This window comes from Rattus rattus, chromosome 2 (genome assembly GCF_011064425.1).
Source record: "Rattus rattus isolate New Zealand chromosome 2, Rrattus_CSIRO_v1, whole genome shotgun sequence".
Classification (NCBI taxonomy): domain Eukaryota; kingdom Metazoa; phylum Chordata; class Mammalia; order Rodentia; family Muridae; genus Rattus; species Rattus rattus.
In genome coordinates, this window is record NC_046155.1 from 135,693,682 (window position 1) to 135,712,007 (window position 18,326).

The 18,326-nt window shown below is 51.5% G+C and overlaps 2 protein-coding genes across 2 annotated transcripts in view; one reads left to right on the top strand and one right to left on the bottom strand.

Moving 5' to 3' along the window:
• The window catches only part of Fam189a1 (family with sequence similarity 189 member A1), a 406,652-nt gene extending 404,286 nt beyond the window's left edge, over positions 1–2,366 (top strand). Inside the window, exon 10 of the mRNA XM_032893466.1 lies at positions 1,604–2,366. Coding sequence (XP_032749357.1) covers positions 1,604–1,920 — 317 coding nt within the window. The 3' untranslated portion in view covers positions 1,921–2,366. The remainder of the gene's footprint in view (positions 1–1,603) is intronic.
• A 4,090-nt stretch (positions 2,367–6,456) lies between these two features.
• The window catches only part of Apba2 (amyloid beta precursor protein binding family A member 2), a 228,599-nt gene continuing 216,729 nt past the window's right edge, over positions 6,457–18,326 (bottom strand). The window contains exons 11-15 of the mRNA XM_032893467.1: positions 17,757–17,936; positions 16,553–16,765; positions 15,355–15,474; positions 10,289–10,429; positions 6,457–7,930 (exon numbers count right to left, since the gene is read on the bottom strand). Of these exons, the coding sequence (XP_032749358.1) occupies positions 7,859–7,930; positions 10,289–10,429; positions 15,355–15,474; positions 16,553–16,765; positions 17,757–17,936 (726 nt within the window). The 3' untranslated portion in view covers positions 6,457–7,858. The remainder of the gene's footprint in view (positions 7,931–10,288; positions 10,430–15,354; positions 15,475–16,552; positions 16,766–17,756; positions 17,937–18,326) is intronic.

An 18,326-nucleotide genomic window follows, 5' to 3' on the forward strand; every position in this document is an offset into this window, starting at 1 on the left:
GGGCCAGCTATGTGTGAACATCTTCCTGGTTGAAACATCAGATTTTACACAATCTGTAGATTTGGGGAAATATATTCCACAACCCCTTGTACCTCCCGTGGAGAAAGTTCAACCAAAATCTGGAATGTTCTCTTTCTGATTATAGCCCACTGAGCTTTACTCCTTCTGCTCCCCAAGGTCAACATGTGGGCTCCTGTGTCCACTCCCTGTCATGGAACTGTGAGAAAGAATCACATATGATTGGAGGGGCCCAGGTCCCGTCTGTGGCCTTTGGATGACATTCTATAACCTGTCCCTCTCAGTGGAATTCATGATCTGCAAACAGTCACAGAGATGGAATGAGTGAGGGGTGGTCACCATGCCTTTTCGGAGGTCCACACAGCACACTTCAGCTTCCTCTTGAGATAAGACTGCCATTATTACGTGTGTTGAAGGCATGTGCCTTCTGGGTCGCCGGAGAGTATTCATAGGCACCCACTGGGTCCTGTGTGACCTGGACCTGAAGAACTACAAGGCGGCTTCCTTTCATCTACCGGTGTCTGCTTCTCTGACATTGAATATGTTGCTCAGCTCTAAGCAGCTGGTGGATTTTTACCAGTAATCCCTTCTCTCCTTCCTGTGGGAAGTGACTGTTCTTCTGGTTGAGGTGCAGCCAGGGCCATGTTGGGCTGTTCTGGGGAGAGGTGGGGCACTCCTCAAACATTTCGGCATCTGCTTACTGTGGAGGGGGGTGGGGTGGGGGTGGGGGAGTTGACTAGTGGTCGTTTACTGTCTCTGCATTTAGCTGCCCCAACTGTGGACCTAGAATGTGAGTTCCTAACTCAGTGTAATCCTACCAAAGCCTGTAACCATCAGCATACATGTGGCTTCACTCGCTTACATTTAGGTGTTCTGTTTTGAGACAGTATCATGTGAGGTAGCCCAAACAGACCTCAAGTTCCTGTCTCAGCCTCAGGGTGCTAGGATTGGGGCTTGCCTACGACCACCCACAGGAGCCCGAAATGGACCACCCAGAGTGTGTCTGTTTTGGTAGACATGTTATGCAAGCTGGCTTTCAATATGACCCTTGGTCAGTGGGCCATATCTCACTCCCCAGAGATCCCTGGTTCTTGGAGCCTTTTAACCAGTGTTTGCCCTAATTTTGAGGTAGAGTGCCATTGTGACATCTGGTTGGAACTCATTTCTCCAGGCCCAGACTTAAAGGATATTGGGGGAGGACCTGGAGAGAGGCTGCTGTTCCCACACACATGGTGGGAGAATCTCACTGCCATTCCTACCACCCCAGCTATAGTCTTAAATCAGACTGTCTCTGGATGTTCCTACTCTGCCCCAACAAGCTATCAGACCACAAAGGACAGAGGTCATAGAGCAGGAGAAGAGATCCTCACCTCATAGGCCCACCACTCATTTCTCCCCTCACTCCAATCCTTTAAGGTTAACAGGAAACTCATACCAGACTGACAGGAGATAAAGTGAACTGGGTCACACTCAGGGGTAGCCCCTCTCCCCTGGCATACTTGTGTTTGTTCCTTTTTCTAGAACTTTGGTTTCATTCAGTTCATCACTGCTATATTCTGATCACCTCTTTCACTTTGCTTTTTAGTCTCCATATCTCGCCCAGCCATGGGTGCCTGTCAGCCCCAGCTCTCATCCACTGGTGACCCAGATGCCTGGAAAACGAACCAACGGGCCAAGCCAGAGACCTTACAGACCGTCTCCAAAGAGCGGCCACACTCTTTAGTGGAGAGCAAGGCCTATGCAGACACCAGGGTTCTGGTGGCTAAGTTTTTGGAACACGCACACTGCAGCCTCCCTACAGAGGTGCGACATGTGGTGGGTACCATACGGTCAACGGCCACCTCGGAGGAGCCCAGGGTGGAGGAGGCCATCTTTGGTGCTGGCGTCCTGGACCAGCTATGAAGCAGTTACAGGCCTGGATGTGGACACTGATGGGCCCAGTGCCTGCAAAGTCTGGGTCCTGCAAGATGCCACCATGCTTGGTAGAGAAAGGCCTTTGGCCTGCTGGACTGAGAACATCCAGGATATCTAGGAGGCTCACTGGTGGACTGGGCAAGGAACTGTTACTCTTTCTCCCATCAGTTGTCTTCCTGGGGACTGTTTGTCCCCTGTCCCACTAACTCAGAGATGTTTCTCTCCTGCTCTTAGTGAGCTGTGGTGGCTTCAGGGGTATAGCACCTCTTGAACTGAAGACTGTGATGGGAATACCATTCCGGGGACAGGTGACACTTGTGGGACATAAAGACACTGCCTCTGCCCCAAGTCAAGGCCTTTAACACACGATGCCCCTCTGGGCCTGGTTTGGTTCAGTGTTAAAAGAATATAGGGTAGCATCGGCCGTGGAGCCATGTGGCTGGTATCACTCTGCAATGAATCCTTTATCAGATTCAGACCCATTACTTCCTCTCAAAGGCAATAGGTGATGTTCACACCGCCCCGGACCATCTTTTCATCCACTGGGCTGTCATGCAAACAAATCTACAAGGAAAGCTTTTCTACATAACTCGTGGGAAGCAAGCACGTGTCACAAGGGCTTGAAATGCCCACCTCCTCTGAGTCCTGGGCCTCCCCACTAGACCTCTGTCTGTGGGTTGCTATCCCCACCTCTCCCTAGGCCCCTCCCCCATAGCCTCCCATCCTTTAACCACAGCAAATACTTGTTACTTGTGTCCTAACAGTAAGCTTCTCGCCTCATCCTTGGAGGACTTCCCCTCGTATCTGACCTCACTCACCTAATTGTGCTGGGTAGGTCACAGTCTGGGGCTAGGGAAGCTACCATCTGCTATATGTGCACCCCCAGCTAAGGCAAACCTCTCTCGTGACCTAGAGTTGTCCTTTTGCGGCTCAGGTGGCAGCAGGCACACCTGCAGTGAAGGATACAAGTGGTCAGTGTCTTATTTCTGGGAGAATGCCAGTGGTAGACATCCAGAAGCAAGGCAAACCCAGCTTAGGCACAACCGGGTGGCTTGGGGCAAAATGGCCATCCCAGACTTTCCTGGCTGTTTCAGACCTCATTTTCTGGCAAGATCAACAGCAACCACTTCTCAACAATGGGTCTGGAGCAGCACTGCCTACAAGAACTTCTTGTACAAAACAGAAATGCCCACATCTGGTTCATCCCCAGCAGCAGCTATAATCATGGGAGGTCCCTGCACTGTCCTGGGCCTGTGAGCCTCACTCTAGGCACAGAAGCCCTAAGTCTGTGAGTAGTGCCAGGGTGGACCAGAGGGTACCTGCCATTGTTTGGTGCCCAGCTGGTAGGCTGAGGCAGCTCTTCTCTCCATTTTGCCAGCCCTTGCCCGTCCCTCTACTGCCCTGATCCAGCCCCCAAATTCCCTGTCGCCAATATGTTGAAGGCCTCTGTGTGTTTGGAAGCAATGGAGCTTCAGGCCACACACGGCCTCCGAAAACCCCTAGCGGCGATCAGCTGTCCGTGCCCGATGGCTTTACCATTGCCGTAGGCTGTTGCCTTCCTGGGGTTAGAGAGCTGGAAAATATAAATCAGGCATCTGACAGCAACCTTGTCTTTCCCACGGGAGAATTAATAGAGATGGAATTTTTGAGCACTTTATTCAGACTGTAAAATCCTCTAATTTTCCCTCGAGTGAGGGCTTTGAAAATCCCCCCCAGAGCACATCCCTTACAGGTGGAATGGCTCGCCCCGAGCTTCGCAGCACGAAATACTTTCATGCCTGGTTGCTAGGCATTTTCACCACCTCAAGGATGGGGTGAAGTGAGGTAGTGGCAGGGTAGCACCTGATTGGAGGATCCATGAAGCAGTGCTTAAACATTTGTGGATCTCAGAACAATCTATGATCCAAGAGAAGCCAGGACCAACCCCCAACCCAACTGACCCAGGCTCTGAGGTATTTTCATAGTGTGGCCAGGGTGACCATTTTCTGGATTGCACACAGGGCACTGTGGCCTTCGTGCTGCCTCTTTACTGCAGGCCCTCATCTGTCTATCATGTGGCACTTCTGACTCAAGCCGCACCTCTCCTCAGGTGCAGGCTACCCCTACTACCCGGAAGCCCTGAGTCCCAGACATTCTCAAGGAAGTGGTGTACACACACCATTCTAACTAGGCTATGAGATGGCTCCCCTAACAGACGTATATGATGGATAAAGAAACTACAGCACTTCATGCTATAGGGTGGGTGTTCCATGACACGTCAGTCTTGGTTCACCTTCTCAGAGCCCTGGGTAGACCATGAAGGCATTAAAATGCCCAAGATCCAGGCTTCCAAGGAGTCAGAGGCACTGGTAACAGCCACCAGACAATGGTCTTGCAATTTGACTCGTCTCTTCCGGGTCCCTTAACCCTGCCTCAGTGGTGAGCGCGTATTAGGAACCCAGGCAGTTATGTGGGTCCCTTGTTGAAGCAAAAGCTGTCTCCCTTCCCACTGCTTGCACATCCTTCCATCTTGGAAGGTCTGTCCCTTCTTCTTTTGCTGATATCTGAACTGGGCCCACTGGTAATCATTTGGGGGAAGATGCTCTCATGCTCAGTTTGCCAGATCATGAACCCCCAGCCAAAAAACAAAAAACAAAAAGTATCTTCTAGGACATCCTTCAACTCTGCTTGGGGGGCAGGAAGATGCTGATGTGAACCCAGTGTGGGCAGCAACTCTACTGTGAGGAAGGCTGGAGGCTTCACAACAAGGACTTAGGTCTCCTTCCCAGGGAGGCCCCGATAAAATCCCAAATGCTTGCAACCAGCCCTGGAGTGGGAAGCTCACTGTGGATCTTCTCCCCACCCCCAACCCCCACTCAGCTGTGTTAGTCCACAGCTGCTGCCGAAGCAGAGTTTATAGGAAATTGTTTTCAGGCCACCAGAGACCTGTTTGTACAACATGAAAGGTTGTATTTATTTAATGTACCTCAAGGTGTTTTAATAATGATCAGTGTTTTAATAAAAAGTATTTCTGGTCTCTGAGTTCTCACTGGGACTAAAAGGGTCCTGGAAGGACTGGATTTGGGGGAGCAAGAAGCTGCTACAGCTACCACAAGGTGCCGCTCAGTGCCGGGGGCTGAGGTGAGAAGGCAGCTCACTATGTTCACGGGCCCAAACCACAGCTGCCCCTCTGTGGCCCTGACATTCAAGGTACCTGGAAGGTGGTACTTATTCCAAAGTCTTCCATGTAAGGCCCTGAGCTATGTGGACCAGGGACTGGGAGATGGCTCGGTGGGTAAAGCGCTCACTGGGCAAGCATGAGGACCTGAGGTTGGATTCTAAGAAGGAAGGGAGGTACACACTGTAGCTCCAGTGCTGGGGTGTGCAGGGACAGGCTGGTCCCAGGGGCTCACTGGATAGCTGGGACAGCTGCCACAGCAAGCCCCTGGTTCTGTAAAAGACTGCCTCAAAAAATAAGATGGGACGTGACCGAGGAAGACACTCCACGTGTGCACCAATGGTCACATGCCTGCACACGGGTGAAAACACATGCACACACTGCACATGCTGTGCACCAGGCAATAGACATTGTGCCCTCCTATCCTCTCTGACTGTGCGTCTTCTCTTTGGAGCGGGGCACATGCTCGTCTAGGACACGCAGGGGCATTCCGTGGGCCTAGCAGCAGGGGCCAGCTCCTCGGCTGTCTTGCTTTCACCTCCGGGACTGTTCATTCCATTCTGCAAGAATGCCGGCGAGCCATCTGGATACCAGTTTCTGAACCTTGGCGAAGTGAAGCGTTTTTCTTTGCTCTCAGTTCTAACATCTTCGGGGAGTAAGGCGACAGACTTGGAGACCTCTGTGCTGCGTTTCTGATGGCATTTCCCAGGGCACTGTTTGAGGCCAGGGTTCCCAGTGAAAGGCTGTTTCTCACCTGCTCCTGATGGTGACATGGGTCAGGCCCCTCAGAGGGTTCCTCAGAGTCACGAGCAATGAAAACACCTGGCCAACAGCTCGAGGGTATGTTCTGCTGGGGGGGGGGGGCAAAGAGGAGAATCCTGCTTGCCCAGGTCCCCCGTCTCGACCTCCAGAAACAATCCCAAGCTCACCCCATTCCTTCCTCCTGTCATGTCCTCATGTAGCAAGGTATAGAACGGCACAGACGCCCTGCCAACACTCTACAGGTATGGATCCCAATGGTCTGGAGAAAGGCCAGGGGTGTGGGCCAACATCCTTTAACATGCTCACACACATTTCTGAGGTAACCGATCTAGAGAAACCTAGGTCTCCATTGCTTTTATTTAGTCAAACCACAGCCATCTCTTGGGTGCAGCAGGTGACTAGAGAGACCTGGAGCTGGCCTGACATCATCAGTGACTCCTGGTGGGTTTAACACTTGCCCTCGTGTCCACCTGCATGGGAGCTGCTATGGTTCCAGACCAGGGAGGGGTGCTGTTACCGCAGGACAGACTCCCAGAGCCACGGTCCAAACTGTCGAAATGAGAGGCCCACAGAGCTGCCCTGCTGACAAATGAGGCACACAGAAGTGCTTTTGATCATGACTTCAGGTTTATTAGCAATATGCACGAAGTCTTCCTAGGGTCAGCTGCATGCAACACACAGGTTACTCCTCGAGTACAGTAATCCTAAATCTTTAGTTACTGTGTGGTAAGGCTTCTTAAGTCACAGTGTATTCTTCAAGGCTTGAGCCAAAAAAAGAGGCTGCCAGACAAAATGACGTCAGTTAACATTGATCTCTAACGCGCTGAGCCAGCCACTGCGTTCCTTGGTCTATAACCACTAACACTGCTCTGGGAGTGATGGCGGAGCAGCTCACTTGACACGTAATTTGCACTCTTGCTGGTCCCTTCTGGAAGGGTAGAGGTGGGGTTTTCTGGTGTGGGCTTCCTTTGTTGGGGACAGAGGGGTGTGTGTGTGTGTGTGTGTGTGTGTGTGTATGTGTGTGTGTGTGTCTACATATGTGTAGGTAGAGTTTTGTTGTTGCTATTTTAATAGGAACATTTCCCATGCCTCTGCCTTTGTCCCCGGCAGGACGTTGCCCCCTAACAGGAAGCCCTGTGGTGGAGAAGGAGTCAGTCAAGGTAAGGATGCCCAGGGAAGTTCACAGGGTCTCAGGGGTCTCAGAACAGGCTAGGACAGGAGAAGCAGCAGTGGTCACAGATTGTCGGAAAACCTAAACATCCAGAGAATGGCTTGCCAAGGTCAAAGTCCAAACAGTATTTAGTTGCTAAATAAATATGGAGTTTTGACATCGTGACCATGATTTTTTATTTAACTTGGGAGCATCCCCTTGCTGCGTAAATACTTACAATCAATCACATGTTCCCACATGGCACAAGTCTCAGCCTGCGAGCCAGGCTGCCCCCTGTGCCTGTGCAGAGGAGGCAAGGCCAGCACATGGGGCCCTTTTAGGACACCACTGGACCCCAGGTGTCCCAGCCAAGGGCAGAAAAGGCTGCAGCTGCATCACAGAGGGCTCCCTTCACAGCCACACAGATGTGCGGGCGGGGTGGGCGCCACATTCACATTCCATAGCCTCAGGGAGTAGAGACACAGCACACCACACATAGAACTACCTGTGAGCACCCTTCATCAGCCGCAATGAAAATATGGCAGAAGACTGGTAAGTTTTACAAAGGATTGTCCTGTGACTCCCCTTCAGTAAGGACATACTTTTTTTTTTCCCTTTTCTTTTTTTAGCAAAACCCAAAACAAAATAAAACAAAAAAAAAAACCAAACCAACCAAACAAACCAAAAAAAAAAAAACCTAGGTGACAAGGACACACCCTTGGGGGGTGGGGGAGGGAGAGCCAGAGTTCTTGGTTGGGCTGCGGGGTCAGGGGTCAGGGCTTTGTCCTGGCTTCTGGCTCCTCTGGGCCCAGGTGGGTCTGCCTGGAGTCCCTGCTCCTTGGCGAGGCAGGGTGTACCTAGATGTACAGCGGTGTCTCCTGGCCTGTGAGGAGCCTGAACATGGCTGCAGGCATGGTCTTCATGTGAATCTGCAAACAGAGAGGGAAGGCTGAGCCGGCCGCCACTTCTCAATCGAGCGGAGACATCAGAAGTGAAAACAGCTCAGAGAGGCTCTCACAGTGAGCAGGCTACGGTGGAAGGGTGGGACCCTCTCCGACACAGGGTTTCATACCCTCCGTCATACCCTTTACACCCATCTCAATGAACCATTAGACTTCCGATGGTGACTGGACACAGGCCCCTCACCCCAGAGCAGCAAGGAATGTGCTGTGCTTCTGAGAGGGGAGCGCACCGACTCTGGATGAGGCCAGAGTGCAGGCCAGCAAAGAGCTGAAAAGACAAGGTGCCCCTCAGCTAACAAAGGACTCTCAACCGCCCAGCTGCCCTTGCTGGTTCCACATGGGCTGAGTATGCCACCAGCCTGCCGTGGGATTGCTTCCTGGGTGGTGGGAGGTAAAAAGATACTGAGCCTCTGGAAGCAAACAGCAGGGAGCTTTGATCTCTCCTGCCCCACCCCTTATAATGGCTGTGCTCCTGGACTCTGTGCTGTGCTCCTGGAAGAAGCTGCCAGGATCTCAGCTGCCCTCAGGTCCGTTTCCAGCCCAGACTGGACTCTGCAGAGCTCATACAGGTGAAATGTACAGATGTGTGCTTGGTCAGCTCCTCCACAATCCCAGGACAGCTTTCCCTCAGAAGCTTCATTCTCCATAATTCTTCAATTAAACCCTACCCCACCCACAACCCACGGGGGTGTCCCAGAACAGTGACTTATTCTCCAAGCGGTCTTGGTGGGAAACACAGGCAGACACCCAGGTCGGGGTGGGTGCAGCTTCGGCCCACAGGCTGAAGGGAGTCTGCCACACTCCCTCACCTTGCTGTTTCCTCAGTTATCAATTAATCTCAGGCCTGAGGCAGTAGAATCATTTCTTGGGGTCCCCGGCCCACTCCCCCACAGGATCGATTTCTTTAGGTGTGAGACTGATTACTCCAAGGGCAGTCATTTCTGAATGGCTACTTAGGAAAATTGGATTTTCCTTTCTTGGAAGCCATTAGTTAGAAGCGGCCAATGCCCCCCCTCCTGTCCCCTCCTTTTGAGTCAGCCATCATGGCTGCCAGTCCAAAGAATGCACTTCTCCCACCCCACCTCCCACCCTAATCCCCCCAAACCCCGCCCTGATATGTCAAAAGATGCTGACTTGGTCAGTGTGGCCCCAAGAGAGGTGATTTAAGGGGCATGAATCAGGGTCCCCTGAGGAAATAGGAACTCACACCCTTCCCTGCCCACCGGAAATGGGGAGCCCTGACCACCCACTCTGAATGAGCACCAAGTGGCCACCAGAGGGAGTCTGGCAGCCCTGCAGGGACCACGACAGAATGCCAGGAAAACATCAGCTGGTACACCACTCCGCCAGCTCGTGCCTCTCCAGCTCAGGGCCAGCCTCACCCTCTGTGCTAGCACTCACACTTACTCACACCCACACCCCCATACGCACGGGTATGTGTACTGCTGTGTGCACACTCTCATACTCAGATGTAGGCATCATGAACATACACATCGCCTGCAAATTTCTAAATGCACACACACACACACACACACACACACACACACACACACACACACACACCTGCACTCATTTACACCCACTCTGACACACTTATGCACACTTCACAAACACAGCCTTGCCTACGAATTCACATGCCTCCGTCCATACTCGCCCTACACCCTGACTCATACCAACCGGCGATCATACTCCATCTCCCGTACACATCTGCAGGCACAGGTCACAAACACACACTTAGCCCACAGATCACAGATTCCATCACTCGTCTACATACACACTAACACAAATACCTCACTTTTAACGTACCTGTTCTCATACACATCCATGAACACACCCAAACACACTTTCCCTCAACAAACTCACACACATTCTCACCCACACACCTATCCTGACTGGCAGCACCCACACTCATACATACTCTCACAGCACAGTCATATGCATCCACACAATATCCACTCTTACCCATAACTTTATAGACACAGTAACACCCATAACCTCCCCCCTCCACCAACTACATCACACACACACACACACACACACACACACACACACACACACACACACACACACACACACACACCCCTTCAATCCCTTCATACCATAAACCCATACTGGGTAAGCTCTGTGTACTGCAGCATCACCCAGGTTAGCCTACTCCATGCCTTGCACTGTTATGCTCACCTGTGAGATCCTTGTGGACAGCTATACCCCTCCATGGAGACCCCGACCATTCTCTTGCTGGGATGGAAATGACCCAAGAAGGGCTGAACTAGAAAACAGGAGCCCAAACAGCCCTGGACTTCAGGGGCAGACCAGCAGTCTTACCTCTCCAACTGAGTTAGACAGAGCCTGGACTATCTTCTCGTGGGCTGTGGCTACCACACTCTGTCCGTTGATCTCGATGATACGGTGGCCGACTCGGACACCACCTCGCTCTGCAATACCCCCTCTCATGAGGCTGCAGATCTACGGGGACAGGTGACGTCAGCACACACATTCCCACGCACCCTGACCCATCCCACCACGTCCCGCCGAAGGGGGAAGATCCCAGCATTTCAGTCCGTGACACGTGAGCGAGGACAGCTGTGAGATAGCATATGGCCTTAAGAAGAAGAGCCAGCACCATTGTGTGAGAGTCAGACTGCCAAGGTGGAACAGAGAGCTTCTTCCTGGGACTGCCTACGGTGAGATCTCTCCACCAGCCACGCCCTGGTGTTCTTTCTGAGGAACCTCACAGAGACTGGGATGGTAAACTCTTAAGGAACAACGAGAGTTTGGTAAAGTGACGCTGAGCCAGAAAGCTGTATCCATTCGCTCACAGAACTCATTAAAAACCAAGACATGAGAAAAATGGCATTCAGAGAGGCCAGGGAGAAGAGGGAGAGATTTATGCACAGGGAACAAAGGCACTGGGCCTCACACATCCCAGAAAGCATGGTTGTCAGTCAGGTTAAAAAAGCTGGAGGAGAAGCCATCATAGAGAAGCTACAGTCAGACCTAAGGGTCTCTCGTGAGCCTATCCCCCAACCTCAGACACCTTGGCCTGCAGGAGTGAGCTCCTGGGAGCACCTGCTAGCCACCCAGGCATCTGGGGACAGTCCTCCCACACCCCCTGTCCTGGCTGTTCTTGGTAGTCAACTTGACTACATCTGGAATAAACGAAACCCCAAGTGGCTGGGCACGCCTGTGAGGGATTTTTCTTCATTGAGTTATTTGAATTGGGAAGACCTGGCCCAAATCTAGATCTTTTGATGTGGGAGGATCACCTTAAATCTGAGCCACACCCTCTGGTGGCAGCCTCTAGAGAAGGCCTGGAAGAAGGAAGCGTGCTCTCTGCCGGCTTGCCCTCACTTTCCCTGGGAAGTTCACCCCTTCACTGTATTAGATTCCCTCCTCACAATTCCAGCATTCCAGTATAAGCTGAAGTCCAGCTGACACATCCAGCATCGTGGACTAAACAAGTACTGGATTCTTGAAATTTCCATTCAGAGGTAGCCATTGTTGGAATAGTCAGACCATACGCTGTCAGCCACTCTAATAAATACATACATACGTAATGCATACATATGTGTGTATATACTAATTAGAATATATGTGATAGAGAATATGTGAGATATATATATATATATATATGTTGTGGATTGCCCTGGAGCTGTTTATATTTTGATGCTAATTCTGCTTCCCCAAGAAGGGCTGTCTAGTCATGTACCTAGTACTCAGGTGACTTCATCAGAACCTTCTTTCCATTTTAACTTATAAAATAAAGGTGAGAGCTGGTGATTGGGCAGGGGAAGAGAAGGTGGAGCTGAAGAGTTGAGGAGAGAGGGAGAGAGGAGAGAGAGGGGGTCAATGGAAGAGGAGGAGGTGGAAGGAAGATGGAGCGGAAGCGTGTGGCATGGAGAAACCACAAGTTATAAGGGATCTCCTAGCTGGGGAATAGAGTACTGCAGTGGTAAATCGGCCCAATCTAGGTACACAGCTTGTATTCAAGTTAACTGAGCTGTGCGGGCTTATTTGGGTTGGAGAGGTTACTGCAATATATATGCTTCTCTAGAGAGGTTACTGCAATATATATTTATATATATTTCTCTAGAGAACCCAGACCAATATATCTCCATAGTGTTACTCTAGCACCCAAGCCAGGGTCACACCTCACTGGCTGGGTCTGAAGACAGTAAGAATGGTCCAGAGGTATCAATACTCCCCTGCCAAGTTGGAGAGTCCAGGCGGGCTGACCCCTAGTGCTTCAGGGCCTACATCTCATCTGAGAGCTTCTGTGGCCGCTACTTTCTCAGTCTGACGACATTCACAATTCCAGCTAATGTCTCATGGTTTTATGACACTTTACAGGTCTTCAGATTTAAAGGTAGGAAACTATGACACAGGGTCAAGCACCCTAAAAGATCAGATGCCTGCAGAAGACATGGGTGCAAGTGCTGGGAGGAGCCAGGCTGTGTTCCTCATTTATACATCACCTTGCCTTATTGACAACTCTCCTTGGGACCCTAGGGTGAGCCCCAAGTCCCACTCAGAAATGTGCTTACTGTTTGGTAATGGCTCACCCTGTATCAGAGCACTAGGTTCAGGGCTTCCTCATCCAACCTCTGCTTGGCCACGTCCATAGTCAACTCTCATCTCCCTCATCGCCCACACAACCAGAGAAGCTTAAGCCTACTGCCACAGGCTGCCTCTGGCAGCCCATGCCTCTTGTAGTCATTTCTTTTGTGGGCTTTGAGTAGTTCCCAAAGCAAGGGGAGAAGGGAGCCTGATGTGATACCCATAGTTTGACCCTCTCAGTTCTTAGGATCCTCCCTTCCTGGAAGGAGGCATGTGTCTTGGCTGGGACATGAAAGAATATTGATGTCACAGCCCAGGAACACTGCTTGTGTCAGGCCACTGGGAGTGAGTCCAATTACCATTCGAGATCCCAGATACTAAGTGATGAGGATCCAGCAGAGCTGTCAGAGCATGAGGGACAGCCTGGACTCACCACTGCCTAAGAAGCTGGGGCCAGCTCTGTCCCACAGGGCTCTTCTTACCAGACTGCCTACACTAGACGCAAGCATTGATCATTGACTTGAGTCTTTTTTCAAAGTGAGGTAAGGATATTTTGTGATAATAACAACAGGTTCTTTGAAGATCTTGAACAAGGTGTTGCAGGGTGGTCTGAGGGTGTTACTTTGTTACAATTCCTTGCGGACAGTGACTTTCAGAAGCTAGAGAAAAAGGATCAAGGGGAAAGAAGGCAAAGAGGCTTGTGCCTTAGTAGGGTGTCTGCTGGGAGGTAGACTCCGGCTGGGAGCTAGAGAAAAAGGATCAAGGGGAAAGAAGGCAAAGAGGCTGTGCCTTGGGAATATGGAAGCAAGGAAGGGGAACAGGGGACACCTGAGGGAGCTGTCACATACATGGTGCTGTTGGCTCTCCAAAAAAAAAAACCCAAAAAACAAAAAACCACAAGGCCCCCACTGCCCCACTGTAGGGGCCTCTGCATGCTCTAACAGCTTGGTATGCACTCTAGGGAGCCTCTGAGCTGAAAAATTCTTGACTCCTTGGAAGATATCATGGGAAGAGAAAGGGGGCTCCATATGGAAATAGCCTTAATTGGGTCATCTGGGGCCCGTCTGCAAACTAATGCATTCTACTTGGAGTGGATGAGGCTGCCAATGGAAAAAGCACTTATGCAAAACCAGCTCTGAGGCCAGGCTTCTCCAGGAGACTCAGAGTACATAAGGGGGTGGGCGGATGCTCCCTGCGGCTCAGTGGTGGGCGGGGGGTAGGGGGGTGGATGGGTAGGGGGGTGGTCAGCCACTGGTGGGGCTGATGGAAGGACCTAAAACCTTACAGGTAACTGAAATCTTAAGTCCTAGAGAGAAACATATCAGTCCTCTTATACCAGTCCCACGTGTCCCCTAATGTATGTGTGTCCTCCACTGATACCCCAACATCCACTCACAGCCTAAGCAGGGCCTTCATGAGTTTTGATCATTTCTTAGCCAGGAAAACTGGGAGGGTGGGACTCAGTGGCAGGTAGGGCTGGGTGCCTACTGGACGTCCCAGAGTTTCAGTCTCACTTGACTGGGTCCTCATCATCACTACTAATTCAAACCCCGAGCAAGGTCCGGTCTCACCTTAAAACCTGCATGCCCACGACCTTTGGAGGCTAACAACAATTTGTACTCAAATTTATACATTTCTTCCATCAACTCCAAACCCTTCAGAACCAGGCTTCTGAACTCTGTACCCCACATTTCCAACACCCACACCTCACTGTCCTCAACTGGCTACCCTCCATCCCATGGGCCTCCTCTGGGAGGAGAGTGTTGCAGGCCCTTTATACCTCCAGACCCCATCCCCACTCCTATCCCCCGCCAACATACACACCTTGCCTTCTGCTCTGTCCTCTGAAGAAGGGCTCATGTCCCACCTGGCCTGCTACAGGGTCTTCCTTCTGTCCTGACTCATCTTAATTTAGCCCCTACAGGCTCAATCCAGTCCCTTCCCCCTACTTGTTAGCGCATGCCCCTCTCCAGCTCTGTTGTACACAGGCATCCATGCAGGCTATGTGACACACAAAAAAAAGCAGCCTGGACCTCAGACCTGTGACACTTCCCAGGCTCTGTGACCCCACAGCAAAGAGTGAAGACAATTCTCTCACGGGTGGTTGTCTTTCTAGAATGCTCCCCTGCTGTTTTTTCTTCAGGGCTGTTGGAGAGCACCCCCATCACCCTCTCTTCCTTACAAACTCTGTCCTCTCTCTGTAGCACTCAGCGCTGGTTTAAGCAAACAGGGCTCCCTTCTGTACTTATTCAGTGGTAGTAGTGAGGCCCTTTGGGACCTTTGCAGGAGGGAAACCAAGGAGCCAGAGTTCATGTTGGCTGAACAGGTCAGAGAAGGTAGAGAGGAAAAGAACATGTGCTTAGGATAAGCCAAGCAGGTAGATGCTTGGCCCAGCATCCCTTCCTGTAGAAAGGCCTCCTGTGTCCTTAACGCCCGCCACAGAACCAGACACGGAGCAGGTGTTTTACACATGTCTGCTGAATGAATGAACAAATGTCCTGAATGAATGAAACAACGAAGAGAGAAGGATGCGTTTGTTGACCATGGTGTATGTGATGCCAGCATGTGGCTGTCTGTGTCCAGGCTACAACAGCTAGCTAGCCTTGCCAAGACCCCTTGCAAGTACGCACAGGATGAGAATAATCCTCAAGAGAAAATGGTCTGGGTTTAAGGGATCCCAGTCACACCCTGGCTCTTGGTCAGCATGCCCCATCTATTGGGGCTGGATGCTGGCCTAGAGAGCTCTCTGTAGGCAGAATAGCACTGCAGCTTCAGTGCCCAGTCCCTACATATGGGGTGGGTAGCCCAGGCAGGGAGTGTGGGGGTAGACTCACAATTCCATTTTGCACGCTGAAGCCCAGCTGGTACTTGAGATCTGGACGCTTGATGAGGACAGTGGTGACTGGGGGACAGCTGACGATGTTGAGCTTTACCTGTGTTTGGTTCTTCAGGCCCTGCGGAACATGGAGGCAAGTCATTAGCTGGGTCCTAGTTTTCTCTGGGAGCACGCTAAGTAAAACTGAGGGGTTGAATGCCAGGGTCACACTCAGGGGCCTGGAAGGGGCTGTCACCAGATTGTATGCAAAAGAACTCTCTCAGTGTCTAACCAAATGCCCCCCCCTCTTGGGAGACATCCAAGAGGAACATTCCTGCTCAGTGAGACCCTGAGGAGTTGCTGGGGACTCAGGAGCTGCAACAAGACAGGTGAGCTAGGAGCCAAGAGGAACCACAGGCTCTAGAGCAGACAAGTCCTTCCCAGAAACACAGGCCATGGTGGCTTGACCTTTCATGGCCATAATTTAAATGTACTCAGAGACGGACATACATACAGGGCTCCCAGGAAACACAGCACAGCAAAAGCTAGGCTGGGCCTGTATATATGTCCTATTGGACAGAGACTTCTCCAGATAGGCTCCTAAAGCCCCTTCGTATCACATTCTAGTCTTTGGAAAACTCCCTTATGTTGAAAGAACAGTGGGACTTAACTCAGTTGCGTGACTACAAAAGGTGGGAGAAGACAAGGCTCGCGGCGCTGTCACCAATATCAACACCAGCTGCCTTGAGTCTTGAACTAGGCAGTACGAAGACCTGACCCTACCTCCTTATGTTCCCTTCGCCTGAATACCTCCCAAAGCCCCAAACCAGCCAGGTAGTCAGAAAGAAAGCCAGCCTCCCAGTACCTTGTCCATATAACACAGCCCAGCTTCCAGGCTGCCATGACTTAGCACCTAGAAGTGCCTCCTGTAGGGTAGCCTCAGAATACCCCAGGCACAGCACACTGAGTCATCACTCTACTTACAGAGGTCCGCGGCACCTTGCCCAGAGTGAGATGATGGCACCCACCTCTTCCCATGCTGGGGGAGCTTGGGTCTTCCTCTGACTTCAGGTATGTGCTAGTCTTAGGATCGGCTGACTGTGATGGACCCCTCAGCGGGAGGGGAAATCTCCCTGGGCTCCGGTGTCAAGTGAGGGTTATGGATCAAGTGAGGTAGGGCTGAGGAGACCACCAGCACGGGACCCCAGAACACCCACCTTGATGATACCCTGGCAGGTAGCGAGGGGCAGCCCCACCAGGCTGGTGCCATTGATGGACATGATCTGGTCGCCAATGCTCAGCTTCCCCGAGCGAGCTGCTGGGCCGCCGTTCATCATGTTCGCCAGGATCACGGTGGGCAGGATGGAGCCCCAGCCTGACTCCACGACCACCACACCCAAAATCTCACCCTTGTGCTTCTCCAGCTGCAGCTGCGGGGTGGGGGGCGGGGAAGGGACAGTGAGAAGGCCCACTTGTGGCCAAGCACAGGGAAAGACTTGATGAGATTTGGTCCTATGGCTCCTGTTCTGCCCTCAGGCAGAGGCCAGTTTACCTCAGTTAAGAAAGGTTTGGGTCTGAGAGGACTACCCTTCCTCTGGACCTTCCCTGCTCTGGCTTCCAACAGTATCCGGGACTCAGGAGGATTCTGGGAAATGAGAAGTAGAGTCCCCTCTCCTGCCATACTCAGCAGGAGGGCAGGATGCAGCTCCAAGGCCCTGGAGCTCTCCCACCCACCAAACCCCATGAGGCCAGAGGATGGCCCTCTAGTGCCTGCTCTCATCTCCAAAGTCCTACACTTTTTCTTTGCTTTAATAGAAAGCTATCTGCCCCACAGTCAAGGAGCCAGGATCAGGCATGCACTCAACAAGGATCTAGGATAATTCGTTCACTCGCTCCTCTAACAGACACATGGAAGCATTCATTAATTCTCCCAGGAACTCCCCAACTCATTCCAAAGCCTCCAGGGAAGGCTTCTGGGATCTGCTCCGGACTCTGCAACCAGCATTTTCAGAACTTCCCTGCCAATGCGCCCAAGCTCCCTGCTTAAAAGATGACTCCCATGTGCTTTTCAGAAATATCTCCATGTGCCAAGCCCAGTGGATGGTGGCAACAACATTAAAAGGCACGTTTTCAGGGTTCTTCAGACTGATTGAAATCTGTCTCTATAGCAAGTATATCATCTCCATCTAAGTGCCTATCTCCAAGGCAGGACCAGGACAAACCCCAAGGGTCCCCGCCCTGGACACACACTGGTGTGAGGAAGGAAGCCTTGCTCACAGTTTTGCCTGGTGAGCTGAGAAGGGGAGGCGCTGAGGTAGCCTCCACGTCCAAGCCACCTGGCCCATCTCTGAGGGGAGGGGTTTGTTTTGGAGAGCAGTGTCCAGAAGAGAAGGTTTTGGAGACCCCAGCGATGTGGCTTACCTCCTTGCAGTTCTCCGAGTTTGAGAAGTGGATAAGGTCATCATTATACATCTCCTGGGTATTTATGATGTCGCTGTATTCCTTCTGGCTCAGGTCTTCAGGGTTGATGCCGTTGGCCCTCAGGAACTCCTGGTAGGCCACACTGAAGGCCTGACCAATTGACTGGGCTATCAGCTGGGCCTGTGGGAAGGAAGGAAGGTGTGCTAAACCCAAGCATAGACACACAGGATCTACTAGGGGCCCACAAGCCTTCAAAAGTGTCCTCGTTTGGGCTTAAAAGACTGAGGGACTGACGAAAATGGTCTGCCATTCTTGGGCCACCATGATGAGCCTCTCTGCTGTCCCTGCTACTTTGTGTCCAGACACGGAAACAAAGCAAGGTTTTTTAAAATCACAGAAAATGGTGAAGTGGAAGTATTTGCTAAATACCAGACTTTAATGTTTTAATTAGAAACTGTAACATATTTTTATTCCTATTTTGTTCTAAAAAATAAAAATAGAGTTGAGGTCCCACCGCAGCCCCAGAAGTGTCACATACATGGTTAGCTGTCTATTTTTTCTCTCTCTCTC